We start from the raw sequence: 16,525 nt of genomic DNA on the forward strand, positions 1-16,525 counted from the left end.
TTTTCCTGTAATGCTGCTTATATGATGCTATGTGTCTGTGATGCTGCTGCAAGTAAGTTTTTCATTGCACCTGTGCATACATGTACTTGTGCATGTGACAATAAACTCAACTTGACAACACATCCTCATAGAATCATTACATGTCTCCTACACTGATAACTATTTGCTGGAAAATTCTTCAAAAATATCTAAGAATGCCAGTGTTGTCTTAATGGTCACAACAAAAGTGTTTGTACACCAAACAGAGAATGGGTTTAAGGCCTGCCTTCTCAGCATCTGGAAGCTCTGTCATCATCTACAAGGATACCTGTGATTGCCATCCAGCAGATAGCTGCCTTTATGAAAGAACACTAACCTGCAGGCCTACTGCTGTACTGATACACAAATGGTGCTGTGGAGTATCACGGGGCATCAGCTCCACATTGACCAGCGGTATAAACAGTGGGAAGTTGCTGGATGTTACCTGATTTGTCTGCCTCTAAGATTCCTCTTCCTTCATTTCGCTTACACTGTTTAATTTTTCTTCCTTCATCCTTGGCAGACTTGTGCCTTTCATTATACTCTGGTAATGTTTTGCCTTTCCCCATTGTAAACCTTTAAATGTCCCTATCCCTTTAATTTTAGTTTGCACACTTTTTACCTTTCCTTCCACAGGGCTTGATTTCACGCATAGCATAAAGCATAGGATAGGAGTATTCACAGCATAAAATGGCACTGTCCAGCATTTAGCCCTACTTGGGAAAAATATTTCATCTCTTTTTTGTCCAGTTCAATTAATGAATGTTAAATAGGGCACTTAGGCCCTGTGATTTTCCTGCAAATATTTTCCATGTTGCATTCTGTCCTGGAGGTACATAAGCATGTACTTGGGTGGCAGAGTGGTGCAGCTAGTAGAGCTGCTGTCTCAAAACTCCAGCGACCCAGGTACAATCCTAACCTCTGGTGCTACCCTTATGGAGTTTGCATGTTCTTCCTGTGACCATATGGTTTTCCTCTGGATGCTTCAGTTTCCTCTCACATCCCAAACATGTGGGCTGACAGTTTAATGGGCTTCTGTAAATTGCCCCTTGTGTAGTTAGGATGGGAATGTGGGGAGAATAGGTTACAGGGAAAATTATTGGGAGAATGGAGCGCTCTGTGATGCTCAATTGGCTAAATGACGTCCTTCTATGTCTTCAAAACCATAAGGAAATATATAATTTACTTTCTGATTAATGATAAATCTGAGAATCCTTGCAAGACAAGGGCATTTTGGGCAGGGAAACACAGCAGGTAAATGAACTAAAGATACATTCAGTCATAACCACAGTGAATGATGGAACAGGCTGAGGAGCTGAATAAGCTAGTCTTGTTCCAATTTCCTTAGTATCTTAGAACACCAGAGTCATACAGCATAAAAAAAGATCCCTCGGCCTGCCATGCCAATGCTGACCATCTCTTCTAATCCCATTTTCCAGCACATGATCTGTGCCTTCTATGCCTTGGTGATTCAAGCGCTTGTCTAGAAACTTATTAAATATTTCTTAGCCTTTTGAGTTTGTGGCTGAAGTAATTATTGGCACAGGGAGCACATGCAAAATCCACGCAGAAGCACCAGAAGTCAGCATTGAAATCAGGCCCATGGAGCTGTAAGGCAGTTGTACTATTTGCAACACCATTCATTGAGCACAGAAGTGAGTAGGGTTAATGAGTACGGAAACACTTAATTCAGCTCACTGTCCATGCCAGCCATCAAGCATCCATTGCACTAATTCTACATTAATGCCATTTTATTCTTCCACATTCCCATCAACTCCTCATGGATTCTACTACTCACATACACACTAGGGGCAATTTACAGTGGTCAATTAACAACAAATCCACCCATCTTTGGTTTGTGAGAGGAAACCGGAGCACCCAGAGGAAACCCATACAGTCACAGGAAGAATGTGCAAACTTCACTCTGACAGCACTGGAAATCAGGATCGAACCTGGTTCACTGGAGCTGCAAGGCAGTCACTCAACTGGCTGCACCACTGTGCCACTCAGCTCAGTGTCTCTAATGGTGTTCCAAGTCTATAGGATGAATGCACTGAGAAGTTATGCACTCATCCTCCATAACTTCAGTGACACAGCTTTTGCACATTTCATTGTTGTTTTTCTCTGGCTATATTTCAAAGTGAATTGGGCTACAGTAAATCCAATAGCATTGGAAATGGTAAGAGATACGCCAGCACTTCAGGTAGATGGATGGAAAAGAATGCACCACATTTCTAAGATGCTCCCTGAGCACGTAGTTGGAAACCAACCACCGTTTTATTATGTGAAAATCAAAAAAAATGCAGATGCTGGAAATCTAAAATAAAAACAGAAAATGCTGAAAATACTCAGAAGGCCAGCCCACATCTGTGGGAGGAGAACCAATACAAACATTGCAAGTTGCATTTTAAGTTTTTATTATCACCAATTCATTACATCTGATGAAGGGCCAGCAACACTTGCTAATTGTCCATCTTAAATTCATCTCAGATTCCTGTGATTATGCTGCACTAGTTCAGACACTGGTGACTGTAACCTACCTCTCAAAATCCACTTGCAGTATTAACATGTTATTTCTCTTTCCACATACTATTGAATTTTCTGCATGTTTCCAGCATTTAAGTCATTGTTCCTGTGTCTATAGGAAATCCCTTACCTGTACGTTGTAATTTCAACGTCCAGAGCCATCTTAATGTTGAGCAAGTCTTGATATTCACGTAAATGCAGGGTAATCTTTTCCTTGATGGCATCCAATTCTTGTTGTAAGCTCTCAGTTTTGTTCTGCAGGAGTAATATATAAAATCACTTTGCTATTGACTAATAAAATGTTCATAATAATCTGCTAAAGTATTATTTTATTCAAACCTACCATTACTTCCTTTGCAGCTCAGTACAGCATCTCAATGTGGGCTATTACAATGATTCATTTTCACAAAATACTCAATAGAAACAGCATGATTTCAATTTTATTCAATGTGAATAATTATGGGAATATCAGTACTTACTGTTATCATGTTGTAAGTCAAACAGCAGTATCTGGCATTCAAATCTTTGCAGTTAAGTATGGAAATCCAAAAGTTGTTGTCTAATTATCTTTAAGATTTGCTACAATACCTTGCTGACAGATTTCAGTATTAAAACACCTGAAGAATGTGACATAGTGTTAATTACCCATTAGTTACTTTTTAAACCTGTTAAACACCTTTTTAAACCTGTTAAACACCTTTTTAAACCTGTTAAACACCTTTTTAAATTAGAGCCGCTGCATGTGGATGTGAATGAATTTTAACAGCTGCTCAATCTTAATCACTTAACCTCACAGACTGTGAAAATTTAATTTTACTAGTGTAGAGTTATAATTGTTTGGAATGTAATTATCATTGGAGAAAGAGTTTGAGAACGATTTGTTTTACCTTTACTGTCTCTCTAACCTCTCAATACTACTTTTCTCCTCTCTCTTTATTCTGCTTTCATTACATTTTACATTGAGGCAGATATTCTAATTTATAGTTTTCTGGTTTAGATTTTTTTAGTCAAAAAATTCACCACTCCTCGGTATAGTCAACTGTGTCAATATGTTCTACCCTGCCCTTGAAGTTCCCTGCCGAAGGGCCTGTTTTGTGCTGTATGGTTCTATGGTTCATTCCATTTACTTCAAAAGTTAGGGAGTAAGTCCAAAGAACTTACACTTCAATAGTGCCACTGACCAGGGATGAATTTCTGGGTGAATGTGACTCAGTGAAGAATCTTCATTCGAATTGGTTGAGGAACATTGTTGGTTGTCCATCTCAAACACACCTCAGATCCTTGTAAATGGTGTAATGCTAGTTCGGACACTGGTGACTCAAACTACTCAGAAGTCAGCAAAGTCTGTGGCTGCTGTCAGTGCAATAACTGGTGTAAATCATTCCTTCACTGCTGTGCACAAATCTGATCCACTTAGATTTGATAGTAAGCAGAGAATTTATCCTCAATCATCTTTTTTATTTAATTAGTACTTATCCTGAATCAAAATACCAACTTTACTACTCTTTATCTTTCAAACCTGCTGTTTGGAAATGCTTATAAGTTGTGTATTTGTGTTGCTCTTACCGTCCCCATGATAAAGCATAATCCTATTTTTATTACCTCATACTCTTCAATCTCTTTGTTATATTTATTTGCAGCCTCTTTTTTCTGAGCCTCCAGTACTGCCCTTCTGGCCTTCAGCGCATCCAATTCCATCCGACTGCTTTGAAACTGAAAAAGGTAGAAAAAATATAGGTTCTAAAATAACTAAGGAAAGAAAAGTAATACAGATGCATACTTTTACAAAATCACTAAACAAATGTGAAAATGTACCATTGGACTGAATCCATGCCCATTTGGACCCAGGATAATTGTCGAAGTCCTTGAGTTTTTGCTCAGTTAGGAGGATATCAGAGGCTTATTTCCCCCTTTGAGCACTTGAAACATTAACTCTTTGCTTCACTCCACAGATACTGTCCAACCAATGAAATGTTTCTTGCTAATTTTTTTTCAGATTTCCAGCATCAAGAATTTTTCATTTCCGTGCATTACAATGGATTTGGAGTACACGCTGACATTGTTCTAAGGCTTTTAGGTCCTCAGGAAGGGAAGTGAATAAAGATTTTAGATGACCTGCAGAACCCTGCAGTGTCCAGTCAGCTTAATACTATGACTCTAGCTTGTGAGGTACTCGCAGGTCACAGAATCAGACAGGTTACAGCATCCAGCCTGTCAAGCCTGCGCCAACCAGTTCTGCTCCTAACACTCACCCTATAGCCCTAGAAAATCTTTCCTTTCAGATACATATCTATTTTCTTTAGGAATGCTTCAATTAAATTAGTCTTCACTAGGACCCTTGGCAATGCATTCTGGTCTCCAATGAACCATGGGGATAAAGATTTCTCCTCGTGTGATTGCTGGTCTTTTTGCTAATCACCTTCATTCCTTGTCCTCTGCTTCTTGATTCCTTGACCAATAGGAATTCGTTCCCCTGTATTTGTTCTGTCTATAATCCTCATGGTTTGAAATACTGGTATCAGATCCCTTTGCAACTTCCTTCATTCAAAGAAGGATCCGGGTTTGCTGATATTGATATCCTAGATGACTGATTTCCACTTCTCTGCCCCAGTTTATTCATACCTTTATTATCCTAATACCTGACTATTCTAATTCTCTCAAAACCAAAATGCTGTGGTGCGGCAAGTCTAAAAAATGCTAGCAAAATGCAAAAAGTCAGGCAGCTGAACATAGTTAATGTTTTACAGTGATGATTTTCATTAGAGTTTTATAAGGATTTTCACATGGCTGACCTCCACCTTGCACCTTCCATAAATTCTGTTGCCACACCAAATCCATTCTTTCTTAAATTTTAAATTACATTTTAAATTTTATTTACTGCATGGTAATAGGCCCTTCTGGCCCAATGAGTCCGCGCCGCCCATTTTGAACCCAAATTTACCTACCCGTACGTCTTTGCAATGTGGGAGGAAACTGGAGGACCTGGAGGAAACCCACGCAGACACGGGAGAACGTACAAACTCCTTACAGACAGCGACAGGAATCGAACCCCGATCGCTGACCCTGTAATAGTGTTGTGCTAACCGTTACGCTACCGTGCCGCCTTTCTAGCTAGCACCGTGCTTCTAGGGCAACCTCTGAGGATTGAGAATGACTTTGGTTTTGTGGGTTCTGGCATGCCTAATGAGGGAGGAACTATTTCACAGATGGGGCATGTGGTGGCTGACAGGGTAAACAGGTGGGTGAGATGGTCCACTCTGTCCACAACTTGCACAGGGCTTTAGTGTGGTGCTCCCAAACCATGGCCTAAGATTCTCGATGCCGTTCCAAATACTCCTTCTCCACAGTGCTCATGGAGCAGGGCTTCCAACAGTCAGTGGAAGCAGTTGAAAAGCTCAGAATAGAGAGTCTATTTCGGGAGTCTGGTGTTGGGGATGCAAGTGATGTGGCCTGCCGCAAGTAGCTAAGTGTAACTACACACTTTGATCTCTGTTACCCCTGTGATCACTACCAATATTGGATCCTGATTCAACAACATATCAATTTAAAAATCATGACCTTATCCTCCTCTACCTCTATAGCCTCCCCAAGCCCTGTAATATTCTAAAATCTCTAATTTTGGACTTTCATGCGACCCTGATTATTATCATCCCACCAGTGACATAATGTTTTCAGCCCAAACTCTGGAATTCCCTTTCTTAAATGATTCCAGCTTTCTATTCCTTTCCATCCTTTAAGACTCATCTGAACACTTGTCTTAACATCTCTTTATGCTATCCATTTACAGTAAAACTCCGATAATCTGGGATGCTCTGGACTTTGGTGAATTTTCCAGACAAATGGATATTATTCCTGTTAATACCCCAACGTACTTTAATTTCATTTTTTACATGTTACATAAGAGTATATTAAGTTTTCCAGTGAACCTGGTGAGCTTAAAGCAAGCAAGAAACAACAACCAGTGAACTGAAAGGGACCATGGGTAACAGAGACAGGTAAGTGAATAGGAAATGGAGCCCAATGAGTTTTTGAGTGAAAAAAATAAAGATATTGGTGAAATAAACAACACCCAGCAATTTTCTTTGCATTCACCAGCACAGGAAATGGTGGATGGACCATAACTGGCACATTCGGTTACTGATACTAATGAGTGAGCCAGATGCCAAGACTTTGGAATTTCCAAACAATTGGATCCTGGATTATTAGAGTGTTACTGCATATTACCAGCTGGCAAAGAGAGTATATTGAAGACACTCTCCCATGTCCTTCATAAAATCCAATCTGTATTTTTTTTTGGGGGGGGGGGGGGGATGCAGGAGCTTGACATGTACCTGAAAGTGATTGGTCTTGTGATTTTCCTCCTCTCCCATGGGTAAAGAGCTAAAACCAAAGGATGGATGAATCATGGCTGTGAGCTTGAATCATCCCACTTCATAAGCTTCAAAGCATTAGATCATCATTATTGCCTAATAATAATACTTTTTTGTCTAAATGATAAAGCATTTAGATATATCATACAAGGTCAAAATGTATTTTGCAAACATCAAATTATTTAAAAATTTTCAGCAAAGTGAAGGACTGCTGCGAAAATGCCTACTTACATTTTTCTTATATTCTGCGACCTGTTCTCTTGTACTTCGCATATTTTCTATGTGTTTGGCAGATGTTTGATTCAGATCAAAAAAATTGCTTTTATACCATTCATCCATTTCCTTGGGGAAATAGACATTAAGAACAATTTGTAAGTAAAGATAAACATGCAATTACAATTAAATGTGAACATAATAACGCTGCAGTTTCTTTCATCATTTTAGTTAATATTAGTGACTGTATTTCAGGGCATTTTATGGACATATGTAAGAAAATAGGCTGATGACAAACACAATGCCACTGCAAAGCAATGAGCAGGCTGAGAGCATGACCATTTCATCAAAAGGATAGTCTATTGCTGTTTAATTTGAAAAAATATGTTTTCACAATTTTATTTCGTACTTTTCATTTTTACCCACAGTTTTCAGCATACACAATAGCATGGCACACCACCTAGAAAGACCTTGAGCGTGCATCAAACAAATGCAATACAAAGATATATTCAAAGTCTCTGTGAATAGCCTGACAAGTAACTGTATTCGCATGAATAGAACCAGATGGTTTATTGTATTCCTCAAGGTCAGGAATGATTATGCTGCAGAATAGAACATGCTCTACTTCACACCTCCTGATGGTATACAACAACATCTTAGTCAGGTATGGCAAGGGCTTGATTGCAAGTGCAAGCTCTCTTTGGATTGCTCTGACAGTGTTTCTTCAACCGAACTGTGGAAAACTGAAATGGACAGAAACTGTTTCTTTCCTAACACTTAATAGGTATTGGTATTGGTATTGGTTTATTGTTGTCACTTGTACCGAGGTACAGTGAAAATACCAATCGTACAGGTCAATTCATTACACAGTGCAGTTACATTGGGTTAGTACAGAGTGCATTGATGTAGTACAGGTAAAAACAATAACAGTACAGAGTAAAGTGTCACAGCTATAGAGAAAGTGCAGTGCAATAAGGTGCAAGGTCACATCAAGGTAGATAGTGAGGTCATCCTTACTTTTAAAATTTCATTCATAGAACATTGAATGTTACAGCACAGTACAGGTCCTTCGGCCCACAATGTTGTGCCAACATTTTATCCTGCTCTAAGATCTATCTAACCTTTCCCACCCACATAGGGAATCCACATTATGAATTTCATTGATAGTATCATTACTAACATTACTTTTTTGTTGTATTTGTATCTATGTTTCAATAACATTTTAAAATAAATATAATTTTTAAGGAGAGCCGGTGTAACATGAAAACTTTTGAGACATTTAGCTGGCCAGTTAAACAGGTATTTAATGAAGCTGCAGAATTTATTTGTGTTAAATCTTCTGTAAGCAAATGAGGCTGACATAGCTGTGTCCTATTTTGCTTCTGAAGTAACACAAGGACAACCCCACCAATCACTCCCCTTCTTGTGGACCTTTCCATGCAAATGCAGGATATACGACACCTGTCCTTTCACCTCATCACTTCCCACTATCTAGAGACTGAAACAGTCTTTCCAGGTGAAGCAGAAATTCAATTGCACTTCTTCCAATCTAGTGCACTGCATTCAGTGTTCACAATGCAGTCTCCAAATGCAGATGTGGTAACCAAATGCAGATGAGGTGACTGTATTACAGAGCACCTGTGTTTAATTCACAGGAGTGACCCTGAACCATCCTACTCCCACTTCCACCCTGACCTATCTTTCTGTGCCCTCCTGCACAGTTACATTTAGGCCCAATTCAAGCTTGAGGAACAGCACCTCATCTTCTGTCTGGGCACATTATAGCCTTCCAGACTCAATATCAAATTCTCCAACTTTAGGTAACTCACTCTTTCTTTCTTTCTGTCTATATCAGAATGGGCTATTTCTGCCTACTATCCACCTGTGATTTTGGCTGTTTTTCTCTTTCCATTAGTACAGTCTGATTTGCTGAGCATGTCCCACAGCCTCGCTTGTTTTAGGGCAGGGACATTCTACTCCATTCTCCCTGAAGCAACCATGAAGCAGTCCATTTTATAATTCCAAGAAAATGCCATGTTCCTTCCTCTACCTTATTGAAACCTATCACTGTCTTATGCACCGCTATCTTGTCGCTGTGATGAGTAGCACGAGTACAGGAGCAGGAAGTCTCGTTGCTGTGGTAAGTACCGCAAGAACGAGGGCGGGAGCGAGAACGAGGGTGGGAAGCAGTTTGAAAAGGTAGGCCCATTGTTGTTCTTGTTGCTGTGGTGAGTTGATAGGCCTGTTGATTAGCTAATTGGATAATTAGGTAGCAGATGCCAATAAAAAGAAGTTAGGGTCAAGCAGAGCAGCCATTGTGTGAGTGGATAGTGTTAGATTGGGGAGCCGAGGCTTTGGCTAAAGGGGCTTCGGCAAGAAGAGGCAGAGTAGGTGAGTGGAGGCTTCTGGTAGGTTCTCTTTCTCTGTTATTTGTAATTTTCTTTGTACATAACAGTGGGAATGGCAGTTAGGGCAGAAGTATGCTACTCCTGTAGGACGTGGGAAATCAGGGAGACCTCCATTGTCCCTGATGACGACATCTGCAGGGAGTGTGTACAGCAGCAGCTCCTTACAGAATGCATTAGGGAGGTGGAGATGCAGCTGGATGAACTCCAGATCATTCAGAAAGCTGAGGAGATGATAGATAGGAGTTACCAGGAGGTGGTTACATCTAGGGTGTGGGATGTAGGTAGTTGGGTGACCGTTAGGGGAGGGAAAAGGAATAGGCAGTTGTTACAGGTTACCCCGGTGACGTTTCGCTTGATAATAAGTATATCGTTTTGGATGCTGTTGGGGGAGATGAGTCACTGGTGGAGAGGCACAGCAGCTGGGTTTCTGGCATAGAGTCTGGCTCTGTGGCTCAGAAGTGAAGGGGGAGGAGGAGGAGTGCGATAGTGATAGGGAATTCATTGGTTAGGATAGCAGATTCTGTGGACAAAAAAGAGTCTCCCAGGTGCCAGGGTCAGGGACGTCTCAGATCGAGTGCACAGCATTCTTAAGGGGGAGGGTGAGGAGCCAGAAGTCATGGTGCACATTGGCACCAACAGCATAGGTAAGGTAAGGGATGAGGTCCTGAAGAACAAATATTGGGAATTAGGAAGGAAGATAAAAAGCAGGACCTCAGGGTGGTAATCTCTGGATTGCTGTATATGCCACACGCCAGGGAGGGAATGAATAGGAAGATACAGCAGACTAATGAGTAGCTGAAGAGTTGGTGCAGGGGGCAGGGGTTCAGATTTGTGGATCATTGGAATCTCTTCTGGGGCAGATATGACCTATACAAAAGGGACGGGTTACACCTGAACTGGAGGGGGACCAATGTGCTTGTGGGCAGGTTTACTAGAGCTGTTGGGGAGGGTTTAAACCAGGTTGGCAGGGGGATGGGAACCGGAGTGTTAGATTAGAAGATGGATCAGTTGGTGTAGAAGTAGATGTGATGTGTACAGAGAAGGTGAGGAAGGATAGGCAGTGGAGGGGGCATAAATACAATCAGTTAGATGGGTTGAAATGTGTTTACCTTAATGCTTGAAGTGTTAAGAATAAGGGGGTTGAACTTAGAGCACGGATCAGTACATGGAATTATGATGTTGTGGCCATTACAGAGATTTGGCTGTTGCAAGGGCAGGATTGGCTGCTTGAGGTTACAGGGTTTTGATGTTTCAAAAGGGATAGGGAAGGGGGTAGAGGGGTGGGGGTGGCATTGCTAATCAGGGATAACATCACAGCTGTAGGAAAGGAGGATATCATGGTAGGATTGTCTATTGAGTCAGTGTGGTGCAAGTCAGAAACAGGAAGGGAGCAATCACTCCATTGGGAGTATTCTATAGGCCCCCAAATAGCGATTGGGACATGGAGGAGCAGATCAGGAGGCAGATTTTGGAAAGGTGCAAAAATAACAGGGTTGTTTTCATGGGTGACTTCAACTTCTCTAATATTGATTGGCACCTCCTTAGTGCAAAGGGTTTAGATGGGGCAGAATTTGTCAGGTGTGTACAGGAAGGATTCCTGACACACTATGTAGACAGGCCGACTAGAGGAGAGGCCATGCTGGGTCTGGTATCAGGCAATGAACCTAGTCAGGTGAAAGACCTCTCGGTAGGTGAGCATTTCGGGGATAGTGACCACAACTCCCTGACCTTTAGCATAGCCATGGACAAAGATAGAAGCAGACATTATGGGAAAGTATTTAATTGGGAGAGGGCAAATTACGATGGTATTAGGCAGGAACTTGGGAGCATAAACTGGGAACAGATATTCTCTGGTAAATGCACTGCAGAAATGTGGAGATTGTTTAGGGAGCACTTGCATGGGGTTCTAGATAGGTTTGTCCCACTGAGACAAGGAAAGGATGGAAGGGTGAAGGAACCATGGTTAACGATAAAGATGGAAGGTTTAGTCAAGAGGAAGAAGGAAGCATATTTAAGGTTTAGGAAGCAAAAATCAGACAGGGGTCTTGAGAGTTATAAGGTAGCCAGGAAGGAGTTTAAGAAGAGACTTGGGAGAGCTAGAAGGGAACATGAGAAGACCTTGGCAAGTAGGTTTAAGGAAAACCCTAAGGTGTTCTACACGTATGTGAGGAACAAGAGGATGTCTAGGGTGAGGGTAGGACCGCTCAGGGATAAGGTGGGAAAATGTGTCTGGAGGCAAAGAAGGTAGGGGAGGTCCTAAATGAATATTTTGCTTCAGTGTTCACCAGGAAGGGGGATTAGACAAATGTGAGTTTAGCGTTCCACAGGCAAATGTGTTGAAGCATGTCGAGGTTAAGAAAGAAGCAGTGTTGGAGCTACTAAAAAGCATTAGGATAGATAAATCCCTAGGGTCGGACAGGATATACCCCAGATTACTATGGGAAGTGAGGGAAGAGATTGCTGGAGCACTAATGATGAACTTTTAGTCCTCCCTGGCCACAGGAGTGGTACCAGAGGATTGGAGGATGGCAAACGTTGTTCTTTTATTACAGAAAGGTAAAAGGGATAATCCTGGGAATTATAGACCAGTGAGTCTTACACCAGTGGTGGGCAAACTATTGGAGAGGATTCTTAGGGACAGGATTTATGAGCATTTGGAGAAACGTAGTCTTATTAGGGATAGTCAACATGGCTTTGTGAAGGGTAGGTCATGCCTCACGAGCCTAATAGAGTTTTTTGAGGAAGTGACAGGACAAGTTGATGAAGGTAGTGCAGTGGATGAGGTATATATGGATTTTATCAAGGCGTTTAACAAGGTTTCCCCATGGTAAGCTCATTCAGAAAGTCATGGGGTATGGGATCCACGGAAAATTGGCCGTGTGGATTCGAAATTGGCTTGCCACAGAATGCACAGAGTGGTTGTAGAAGGGGAGTATTCAACCTGGAGGTCTGTGACTATTGGTGTTCTGCAGGGATCTGTTCTGGGACCCCTGCTCTTTATGATTTTTACAAATGATTTGGATGAGGAAGTAGAAGGATGGGTTGGTAAGCTTGCAGATGACATGAAGGTTGGTGGTGCAGTAGATAGTGAAGAAGGTTGTCCTAGGTTGCAATGGGATTTAGACAGGATGCAGAGCTGGGTGGAGAAGTGGCAGATGGACTTTAATCTGGAGAAGTGTGAAATGATACACCTTAGAAGAACAAACTTGAAAGCAGAGTACATGGTTAATAGCAGGATTCTTAGCAGTGTGGAGGAACAGAAAGATCTTGGGGGTCCAAGTACATAGATCCCTCAAAGTTGCCGCACAAGTGGATAGGGCAGTTAAGAAGATGTATGGTGTGCTGGCCTTCATTAGCCAGGCGATTGAGCTCAAGAGCCAAGAGGAAATGTTGCAGCTCTAAAAGACTCTGGTTAGACCACACTTGGAGTATTGTGTTCAGATCTGGTCACCACATTATAGAAACAATGTGGAAGCTTTGGAGAGGGTGCAGAGGAGACTTACAAGGATGCTACCTGGGTTGGAGAACATGTCTTATGAGGAGAGGTTGAGTGATTAGGGCTTTCTCTTTGGAGTGATGGAGGATGAGAGGAGACGATAGAGGTATATGAGAGGCATAGACAGAGTGGACAGCCAGCATCTTTTCCCCAGGGTGGCAATGGCTAATACTAGAGGTCACCCATTTAAGGTGCGTGGAGGAAAGTTCAGGGGAGACATCAGAGGTAGGTCTTTTACACAGAGAGTGGTGGGTGCCTGGAATGCACTTCTGGGGGTGGGGGGTGGGGGGGGAGGTGTCATAGGGACTGATACGATAGGGTCATTTGAGAGACTCTTAGATAGGCAGACAGATGAAAGAACAACAGAGGGTTATGGAGGTAAAGTAGAGAGGGAGATAGATAGAATGCTGATAAGATTTATAGAGGTCGGCACAACATCGTGGGCCAAAGAGCCTGTACTGTGCTGTACTGTTCTATGTTCAAATATTCCCTCAATGCTCTTTACCTCATTTCTCCAACCAAATCTAGTATCTAGTCCTGTGTCCCTGTGACCATTCTGTAAATTCCTCTCTGCACCCTTCCAATGTCTTTCACAACCTTCTTAAAACGTGGTTTTCAGATTGGGATGCAGCACTGTAGTTGTGCTCTGAACGGAGCTTTATAAAGGTTCAATATAATTTCATTGCTTTTGTACTAAGTCCCGATGTTTATGAAGCACAATATCCCTTATGTTTTACTAACTATTCTCTCAATTAGATATAACCACATTCAAAGGTCTATGTATATGAACCCCTAGGTCTGTCTGTTCCTGCACACTCTTTAGAACTGTCTCATTTGATCTCACTTGCTTCTCCCCATCCCTGCTGCCACCACCAGATATGTTATCATCAGCAAATGTCAACAATTTCTTTTATAATCTGACATCCAAGTCATTTGTATGTTTAAAAAAATAGTGGTGCTATCACTGATCCTTGGGAGGCTCCAAACTGATTAGCAATCATTGACCACAACCCAATGTTTGCTATCCTTGCGCCAATTCTTTATCCAAGCTATCACCGATCCTTCTATTTCAAGAGTCTCAGCCTTTTCTGTGCCACTTTGTCAAATGCTTTCTAACATTCATAAGGTCAACATCCACGTTATTCTCTTCATCAGTCTTCTCTGTTACTTCACCAAAAAATTCAGTTAGATTGGTCAGACTCAATCTCTCTATCTCAAATCTGTATTGGTTCGTCTTAATTAATTCAACCTTTTCCAAGTGCCTGTACCATCTTACCTCCAGATTCTTTGCTGACATTTCTTCATACTGAAGTTGAATATCTTTAAGTGTAGCAGCCAAGTCTGGAATTGTATAGCTGACATCAACACTGGCAAAAATGCTATAGATCTGTTTTGTTAGTTCTTCAATTTCCTATTTAACAGATAAATAATTCATAATTAACAATATCACCAAAATCAAGATATTTCAGTTAAATTGATTACTATAAAAGAAAAGAAAAGCTATACATCAATGTTTCCTTATTTATGGGCCTATATGTTGCTCTGATAACTTTCTGTATAAGAACACATTCAATGTAGTCATTGTCTGTGTGATATATTTATCTTTTCAAAAAATTCATTGAAAAATAATACAAAACCTCTGTTTCTGCCTTGCAGAGATTTGTTTGTCTATCATATACACACTATACAGCGCCAGTGATCGGGGTTTCATTCCCGTCGCTGTCTGTAAGGAGTTTGTAAGTTCTCCCGTGTTTGTGTGGGTTTCCTCTGGGTGCTCCGGTTTCCTCCCACATTGCAAAGACGTATGGGTAGGTTAATTTGGGTTTAAAATGGGCGGCGTGGACTCGTTGGGCCGGAAGGGCCTGTAACCACGCTGTAAATAAAATTTAATTTAATAATTTTTAATTAATTTAATGTATACTTTGTGTTACGTTTTTGGAGAATTAAAACAGTTCATTTAATCAAAATTGTCATTGTGCATTCTATTCTCCACACGACTCAATTTCTAGTTTTCTTTTTCAAATCCTTCATCCCTTAAAAATAGAAATGTTAAAACTATCATGAATACCTAACTTCTAAATTAGGTTTTATATTATTTTGAGTATGGAATTATACCTCCTTGTGCACTCTTTTTAGAAATTCAAGTTCAGCTTCAAGGTTCTCCAGCTGCTTTTCAAGGTCCATACATGCTGTTGTGGCAGCATCAACATCCTGCAATAAATATAATGCCTGTTATTAACTCTTAGATATAACTGAAATTAACATTGGAAGACAAATGAAATATGTGTATGTAGACCTGAAGTTAAATAAACACAATCTTGTTGAATTTCGGCAAGGTTGCCATGTTCACCTGTTGTAACTTTGATGGAAGAGCCGATGGAAACGACAGAAAGGTTGTCTCAATGGCATTTCCATTACACTTCCTATTTAACTGTTGCAGCTGTGTCTGTTGAGAGCACACGCAAAGAAATTCACCTCCGCTACATTCCACTTACATATTTATTAAACACTGAAATGTAGATATCTCAATACTGAGCCTTTTTGGAGACAGAAGGGTAAACAAACTCTGAAGAAGATAGACATACAGACAGTAGGTAAATACCATAGCTTAGCAAACAGGTGGGAAGATGGACAGTAGCAATTTACTTACTGGGTGGAATGTTTCAATTTCATGTTCTGCCTTCTTCCGAGCCACGACAGTTTCTTCATATTTGATCTTCATGGTCTCCAGTTGTCCTGTCATAGCATTCCTCTCAGCAATTGCTATATCCTGTGGTAATTAAAAAAAAAAGGTTTAGTTTTTATTGCAATATTATTTTCTTCTGCAGTAATATTTCTGCTTTCTTTTGTCTCATTTCATAATATTGTAGATAATATTATGAAATGAGACAAAAGAAAGCAGAATATTGTACCGTACAAATTGTTTACATCTTAACATTCTTTAGACAGTGATAAGACTGAAAACAATGTAGCATATTCTGAGAATGTCAATACTAGGCATTCATTCAATTAAATGCAGAAAATGTCTTTTTGCTAAAAGGATAAAAGGATCATATCTTCAAGGTCAGATTCTCCTCAAACTTGGACTTGCCTTCAGGAGTAAAGTTCTCATCTTGTATGAATTTGTCCTATTTCCCCAGACTGAAAACCAAAGAACAAGCTTTGAACAAAGTAACAGCCCCACTCCAGGAGACCATCCCCGTAGTATGGCCTTTACTGCAGTAGACATGGCGGGAGCACCCGTTTTGGCAGGAACAGCTCCACACAAGTATGAAAGCATGCTGAGTCCTAATTCTTCATTTTGATGAAATTTCTGGCTGTAGAAAATGACCAGGTCAATGCTAACTGCTGGCCACCTCAAGCACAAAGTAAGAGAGAAATTCAAAACAAAAATAACTGCAGCTGCTGGAAATCCAAAATAAAAAGAGAAAATGCTGGAAATCCTCGGCAGCTCAGGCCACATCTGTGGGAAGAGAAACAGAGTTAACACTTCA

At 40.8% G+C, this 16,525-nt stretch overlaps 1 protein-coding gene across 1 annotated transcript in view; it reads right to left on the reverse strand.

Annotated features, from left to right (window-relative positions):
• The window catches only part of zgc:172323 (uncharacterized protein LOC564165 homolog), a 37,614-nt gene that overhangs the window by 7,708 nt on the left and 13,381 nt on the right, over nt 1–16,525 (reverse strand). The window contains exons 4-9 of the mRNA XM_052024892.1: nt 15,682–15,801; nt 15,147–15,242; nt 14,308–14,442; nt 7,146–7,256; nt 4,147–4,257; nt 2,675–2,799 (exon numbers count right to left, since the gene is read on the reverse strand). Of these exons, the coding sequence (XP_051880852.1) occupies nt 2,675–2,799; nt 4,147–4,257; nt 7,146–7,256; nt 14,308–14,442; nt 15,147–15,242; nt 15,682–15,801 (698 nt within the window). The remainder of the gene's footprint in view (nt 1–2,674; nt 2,800–4,146; nt 4,258–7,145; nt 7,257–14,307; nt 14,443–15,146; nt 15,243–15,681; nt 15,802–16,525) is intronic.

This window comes from Pristis pectinata, chromosome 10 (assembly GCF_009764475.1).
Source record: "Pristis pectinata isolate sPriPec2 chromosome 10, sPriPec2.1.pri, whole genome shotgun sequence".
NCBI classification, from domain to species: domain Eukaryota; kingdom Metazoa; phylum Chordata; class Chondrichthyes; order Rhinopristiformes; family Pristidae; genus Pristis; species Pristis pectinata.